The sequence below is a fragment of the Belonocnema kinseyi genome, chromosome 7 (assembly GCF_010883055.1).
Source record: "Belonocnema kinseyi isolate 2016_QV_RU_SX_M_011 chromosome 7, B_treatae_v1, whole genome shotgun sequence".
NCBI classification, from domain to species: Eukaryota; Metazoa; Arthropoda; class Insecta; order Hymenoptera; family Cynipidae; genus Belonocnema; species Belonocnema kinseyi.
The window spans coordinates 25705081-25712971 of record NC_046663.1 but is presented as its reverse complement, the minus strand read 5'-3'; the positions used below and the strand labels follow the sequence as shown (position 1 = coordinate 25712971).

Here is a 7891-nt window from a genome sequence, read left to right as displayed (position 1 = left end):
TTGAAATGATAAGCCGTTTGCAATACACCCGTGTACTTATCTAATCCTTTTTACGATGTAAATAATAAAAAATAATTATATGGCCGCACAAGACAAAATTGCAGGCTTGAGAAAATGTTTTAAGGCACAGTTATTAAATTTTGTAATGATTTATATAAATGTCGTCGATGTTTAAAGCAATATAATTGAGGAAAAGGAAATCAAAAACAATATTTAAAAAAAGTGTATTATGAATGCATTATATGTTACAAATGAGTAATTAAAAAACAGTTACACATTTTTGAAATAAAAATTAAGCATTCAAGGAAACAGCTAATACAAGCCCCATTAAGGTGATAGGGAAGAAAAAAAAAGAGTTACTGTGCAGAATAGTATTTTTTGGAAGCGTGACAAGAAATTTTCGAAGAATGGTGGTAGAGTTACAGTATTAAAAGTGAGGGGGGAGGGGGTGAAGGAAGCGGAAAGTGATTATTTGCTTGCTGCACCTAACCAGCAGGCGGATGGAACGAAAAGGGGAGGTAACCTAATTACTGCATTTTAAGAGCGGTGGGGGGGGGGGGGGGGGGGGGGGGGTAGAGGCGCGAGGCTGCTTGTTGAATTTTTCCAGCAGGCAGTGGGTGGAAAAAAGGAAGGCAACCCACCTGCTGTATTTTACCAGCAGAGCGGATGGATGCGAGAGACTGCTTTCTGTATTATACCAGGAGGCAAGGGACGGAAAGGAAGGATGCGACCCACTTGCTGCATTTTACCAGCAGACAGGGGGTAGAAAGAGAAATAACTGGTTTAAGAAGGGGAAGTGGGCCTAGAGTCAGAGCACCTAGAATAGCTTGGAAAGACACTTAATTTAGTACTAGATACAATAGGTGTTTTTCACAATCCGAGGACCGGGAAGGGGGGACTTCTGGGCTAACGCAGGGCCATTTTACACAAGACTAACGATGTAGGGGAAACATGCCGCCTCTGCCACTCTCACCCGAGTCTCTTTTCCTCTTCTCCTGCCGGCAGAGAGGGAGGGAAGATGGAGAGGCTAGGCTCTATCGGCAAAACATGGCCCTAATATTTTTAACAGTGATTCTTGGAAGCTTTTCTTGGATTCTTGGAAGTGATTCTCGGCTATTCACTGTCACTGTGGCGTCAGCATGGTTGTTCACCATCGCTGTAGTGTGAGAATGGTTGTTCACCATTGTGGTAGTTGAGCAAGGTTGTTCACCGTTGTTACAGCATAAAACTCGGTCGAGGCCTGTTTGAGTATTGAATAGTCGGCTGTACCCCAGTAGGTCGGTGTGCGGTCGGCTTTTCACCGTAGCTGCGTTGTGAACCCCGGTTGTTGCAGTTTTTGAATTGCACAACTTACTATACCACGGTAGTTCGCCCGGTCGATGACTAGTAAAGGGGCTGTACGCCTTTTGTTAGGTCTGGTTGATTTGCAGTGAAACCAGCTATAATCCGGCGGCAAGGTCCGGTTGATAGCCAGTGAAACTGGCTGTACCCTGGTAATTAGGTCCAGTTGATGGTCAGCGAAACTGGCTGTGTTCTGGTTGTTGGGTCCGGTTTTTTGATAGAAAAAGCTGGCTGTACCCTGGTAATTAGGTCCGGCTAATGGCCAGTGAAACTGTCTCTACCCCGGTGGTTAGGTATGAGATTGACTATACGCCATGGCCTTAGTCTGAAGCCGGTTGTGGGCTACTCTGATGCTAAGGTTCTGCCTGCGCCCCGGTAAAATAGTGCGATATTATTGGAAATGAGTGACGTTACAGTTCTGCACTCTGTCGCTGTTTTCTGTTGCGCTGTGCGCAATACCCTAATTGCTTTCTAGCCGTCTATGAGCCGGGGCTAGGCAATCTTTATGAAGATTACGTCCCGGACAGTATTACCATTGTGGCGTGTTCGGCTGATGCTCATCGTTTCTGATCAAGGCTTTCTGTTTAGTGGCAGTTTCAGTTTCAGGCTTTGGACTTAGAATCTCTGCTTCATCTTGTTCTGCGAGGGCTGCGCAAGTCAGCAAGTCGCTGAAGGCAGTAGAGTTTGCTGCAAAAATCAGCTTTTTTACAATCGGCTTGATTGTTTCAAGTATCAGAGTTATGAGTTCCTCTTCAGTGTCCATGGGATGGAGACGCTTTGCTAGTTGACTTTTTTTTGCAACACAAGACCTATAGTTTTTTCTCTGTTTGTTTTACAGAGTGTAGCTGAGCTCGCGAAAGATTCATAATACTTGGCCCAGCGTTTTTATTAGTGCAAGGTTTTGCGAATTCTTCCCAAGAGAGGTAGAACGATATTTTAGGCGTGCCGCAATTTAGCTATCCCATCTTTCCAGGCATTCCCGATTGTACGGGTCCGGTGTACCTTAGCAATTTCCGACTTGCCACCGCAAGTCTCAAATTTGTGAGGATCTTCGTAGTCGAAACCGAAAAATTCCGATGCGGGTGTCAGTGGTACTCTGAAGGCATGAATGTAAGCTTTAATGTCGGCCAGGCTCATGGTGGGTGAAAGGAGTGCCATTGTAGATTGTCTTTCCGGTAGTGAGGGTTGATCGTTGGATCATCACGTCGCCAATTGTGGTTGATTCATAGAATACAAAATAGGGGAGGGGTGAAGGCGGCGGAAAAGTGTGCTGAAAATGGTTTACGAGATGGGAGGTCGCTTGCTGCACCTAACCAGCAGGCGATGGGTGGAAAAAGGGAAGGCAAATGCATTTGCTGTATTTTACCAGCAGAGGGCAGGTGAAGGCGAAAGTCTTCTTGCTTTATTTTATTAGCTGGCAGTGGATGGAAAAGGGTGAGGTAACCAACTTGATGTATTTTATCAGCAGGGAGGAGGGTGGAGTTGAGAGACAAGCAGGTGTTAAAAAGGGAAGTGTAATTTCTATCGGCAAAACTACTCTGAGCTTTAATCACTTTCAACTTGAAAGTTCTTGAGATCGACTTTTCTTTACAGAATAAATTTTTCCTCTGATTTCGATATATTTTTATATTTTGAATAAACATAAAGTATCAAGAAATTTTTGAAATAGGTAGTATTTAAATTTCAGACGAATTTTTTTCTACGTATTTTAATTATTGTATAGAAATTTTTATTTTAAATTTAAAGCTCAGGTAAGAAGTATCATAAAAGAATTAGACCAATTAAAAACTGAGTTTTATAAAACTCTTCACATACACCACTAGATAGTTATATTTAATTTTTTCAATGAAAATTTAGTTTAAAAGTCGGAACTAAAAAATAATTGTTTATTATTGGTCCCTGTATTCGCATCGACAAAACGCGTTTGCAACATTTCAGTATTTCCAGTTCACAGTTTCTGTCAACGCTTTTATCGCACATTGATCTAAAATTTTAGCTGTTTCGATCTTATCTTACAACGATCTTCGTAAACTAACTCGTGAAGCTGGACGCTTCAGGTTCCCTAGTCATTTTTTTGATGAAGCAGATGCAAAAGGTTGTACAGTGTCAGAAATGTTCGAAAAATTCCGACACATTTAAGATACTCCAGTAACTGAAGTTTACGAGACTAGGTTGCTGAAACTTAAATTCCGTAAATTCCATAGTAAAGGCCGTAGCAGAATAAGCATGGACTAAGTGCCCCTGAACGGATGTGATCTATATTGCTGGAGAAAGTGCCTTCCCATATGAAATAAATTCACCCTAAGTCTTAACTTAAGAAAAGAAAATGTTACAAAAGTCAGGAACAAATTTCAAAAAATCAAATTTTCTAGAAAATGACTTGACTGATCTTAATGGTTAAAATGTATATATTTTCTTTATGAGGAACTACTTTTGGAGCACTATCTATTTTTTGCTATTAGCCTTTCACCGTATTTTGCATAGTTTAATAGAAAAATGTAATTTTTGGATTTTTCATTATTTTGTAGCCGTCAAAATTTTGAATTTTGGATTTTGCAAAAAAATTCAAAATGTTGTTGTGATAATCATGTAGAGTAACACTGGTAATTTTTTATTCTTCAAAAACAGTCATCAGGATCAATTGTTCGACTTTTTGAAAACTATGACTAACCGTACAGAGAATTTTTGAATTAAAAAAAAGTATTTTTAAAAATATTTAAAATGTGCCCACTTTTTGAATTTTCATTCAGAATGGCTGGCTAACGAAATTGACCTTTCGTTTGGGACACTAAACAAGTGTATCAAAGGCCAATCTAATATATTAATTTTTTCAAAAGTTATCGTGTTCACGGACAGACATAAACACATACAGACAGAGAGACCCGATCGTAAAAACCTCTTTTTTGGATTTAGGAGTAAAATTTTACACAAACCTAATACCTTCTCTGATGAGAATGTAATAACTCAATAGGTCTTAGCAACGTAACATAATCAGCACACTTCTCTTTCTTAATATTTTCATACTACTATCGCCTTTTTCTGGAAACGTGACAGCTGATTTGGTGCCAGCGGTGGGATATTTACTTTTGTTAACTTTTGGAGCAAGGTAAAGTTTGAGGTGCTTTACAGGTGTTATACTTTGCATGCTCGCAAGCTCTGCCATCTTTAATAATTCTACAAAATATCCTAAATTAATCTTATGTGCACTGGTAGCAGCAAACTTGTACTTGTTGTTAGACAAGTTAATTAATTTAAACTTCCAACCTTTTTCATATATTAAAAACTGCAACTTTTTCATTTTTTTGCAAAATCTTGTCCTTTCTTTTTCTGCCTTGAAAAAGTGTGCCAAAACTTAATCTAACCTGATAAGTCTTTTGAAGGTTACTTTACGTACATAATAAAGAAACACAGACAGACATGCAGAGACAGGCAAAGCTCTTCGTAAAACTCGTTTTTCCTTAGACTAAACAAAAATCGGTCGCAAAGAATTGTATTATTAAGGGGGTCACCTCGTGTGACGGTCCGTTTTTTTACCATTTTGGAGGAATTTTTTTACGAAAGGTAACAAGATACACCTTTGTACTTTTTACTATATATTTATTTCCATTTTATCAGTAAATTGTGCATGTTTGAACCCAAAATCTTTATTGCAATGCGTATAGCACTACTCTGAAGACAACCATGTCAAAAAAAGTGTGTCCATGGCCGGTATGATTCCGGGCGAATGGCATATTTTAAATCAAAAAACCCAACAGCATTTTAATATGTGAAGCTGTGACCATTGCTTGAACTAAGAGATTGTAAAAATGTTAAAAATTGAGTAATTGGTACGGTTTTGAATTTTTTCCTTCAAATTTTATGATCTTTTTCTATTATTTCCTCATGATAAAAGAAAGCTTAGAATTTTTTAATTATACTAGTTCAGGCGATGCATATACATGCGCAAAATCTACCCTACAAATTTTTAAAGCAATCGGTCAAACCGTTTTTGAGATATCATGCGGGCTAATTCGAAACACGTGGTTTCGAGAAAAACGCGTTTGAAAGTTCAAGAACGCTTTAATCAATGAAGTAAACCTAGGCGTTCTCACAGCTGTAACTTCCCAATGACTTCGAATATTGGAATATCACTGCACCAACATATTCTAAACATGTGTAGGAATAAATTCAGGCAACAACAGAAAAATCGATTTTTTCGACCAGGCAGCTGAAAGCTTTTTTGTGCAATAAAGTAATTTAAGTTGACGACAGAAACGTGCTTTCTAGCGATTTCCGTCATTGAAGAAAAACTTTAACGAAATTCTAGATTTGAGAAAATTAACAAAATCGCAGAAGGAGCCTAAAGGTTGAATAATATATTTCAGTTTTAAAAATTAAAATATTCTTTAGCATAGTCCAAACAGCTTAAAATAGTTTATTACACTTTGGCCAGCAATTAATGTACGAATCATTGTTTTATGAAAGGCCCTGTGGCAACTCTTCGATCCTTCACTGAATAAATGAAAATAATTTTATGACGTGAATCGCGTTTAGCTACAAACGCAAAATTTTGTTAAACGGTGAATATGGCGCATGTGGTTATAGCTTCACAGATGCTTAAAAATTGCAAAAGTTGCAGTTTTCAAATCCTTCAAGTAGGTACAATATCGAAAGAGGTTAGAGTTTTGAATGAATTATTTTGTCTAACCACATAATTCTCTGGTAAGTGGGATTTACACACAGTTGTGGTTTATTTAGCTTTTGAAAGTTGCCACATTCCATTCTAAGACTAAGTTTTGTTTTATAATGTTGTTAGTTCACGTAAACAATCTTGGATGCGATTTTTGAATGATAATGACGTTGTTTTAAATCTTTCAATTGTGAAATCTTACTACAAAGGGGACATTTGAGGTTCGTTTAGGGTCTTAATTTGTTTCGAAAAAGTTATTGACAATATCAGTACATCGGCTTGATAATCTTCAACGTGGAACGCTTTTACATCAACATAGCGTTTTCAGCGACTGAGCCAATCACGGAAGCCCCCCCCCCCCCCAACACAAACACTAGAATGAACTTTCAATATCTCGTCACGGCCTCTAGAAGGGCCTGGACCAAGCCGTTGTGCCGTTCTTTCATAACCTGTTTGAGATAGGGAAAGAGAAAGAAGACTGAGGAAGCAACATCTGGGCTGTAGCTTGGCTAGGGAATCGTCGGAACACGGTGTTTAGCCAGGTAGCCTATGAGAGCGAAGGCTCTGTGGTTTCATGCATTGTCGTAGTGGAGCTTCCGAAAATTAGCGATCGCGCAAATTAGTTTTTGGCAAATTTAAGTGTTCAGATATTATTCACACACTCAATCTGCGGTCAGAGTGAAGAACGTTTTTCACTTTTACCAAGTTCTGGTGATTTCTGATCGTTAAAGGGCATCCTGAGCGTTAAGCGTTCCGAACTTGCTCTCTTCCCTCGTTAAAAAACTTTCACCACTCGAAAAGACTAGATCGAACCATGGCATCAGCCCCGCAAGCACTTTTGAAAATTGCATGGGTTTCAATAGCGGATTTACTAAGTTCAAAGGCGATTGGGGAACGATGCGCTGCTTAGCTAAGCTCCTCCACAACCCGACCTATGCGAAAAGATTCCCCTCCGGTGGTCTGGCTGCGCGGGAAAAATTTAGTACGACTACTTTCCGGACAGACCTTGTACAACAAGGCCTGTCATGCACTTCGAACTTTATCTTGCCTCGAAAGTTACGCTGCAACGTATCTAATAAGCAAGGTACTCCAGGTGCCCCTCGCCGATTTGATTCTCTCTAATATAAAGGGTGTCTAAGAGGTAATAAAACACCTAAATAATTTTCCAGAAAATGTATTTTACAAAAAGATCAAGGTCATTCTTGGAGTAATTTTTAACGAGAAATCCAGTGGTGACCTTGGATTTGACCTTGAGCTCGACTTTCAAGGTTATTTTAAGGTTCACGTTGTGTTTCTAAATCGAAACTCCTATCTTTGACAACGGCTATCGTTCGGGTCCAATTTGTACTACTTGGGCTAATGTGCTAAATGTGAATAAATTGAACTTCAAATAATCTTGAAGGCCAAAATCAAGCTCAAATTATAGGTCACCACTGGATTCCTCGTTAAAAGATACTTAAAGAATGACCTTGACCTTTTTGAAAAAATGTTTTACCAAATTTTCCAAAAAACTATGCGATTATTTTTTTTATCTTTGAAAAAATACTTTAGGGGATCGAACAGCCCCTCAAAGATAGGAGTCTCAACTGTCGATTGTATGGTTTTTTCTTGTATAAAAGTCAAATTGGTTTCGATCAAAACTACTGAAAATGTTTCTTTGTGATGAAAGATGAATAACGTAATTTAAAAAAGAATAAAGGGGTAAATCACCCCTACATGTATTTCCATGCACAAAATGGAATACTTTCCATGCACAAAAAATTATGAAATGTATATTGACGAAGGAAGTAAAATAGAGTCCATTCAATATGGATAAAAAAATTACACTAGAGTAAACCACCCCTACATATTTTTAAATGTGTTGAAAATTTTTAAATTCAT

General features: G+C 38.4%; 1 protein-coding gene across 1 annotated transcript in view; it reads left to right on the top strand.

Moving 5' to 3' along the window:
• The first annotated feature begins 2617 nt into the window (after positions 1-2617).
• Positions 2618-7891, top strand: part of LOC117176377 (regucalcin-like) — a 43048-nt gene continuing 37774 nt past the window's right edge. The window contains exon 1 of the mRNA XM_033366621.1: positions 2618-2720. Coding sequence (XP_033222512.1) covers positions 2618-2720 — 103 coding nt within the window. The remainder of the gene's footprint in view (positions 2721-7891) is intronic.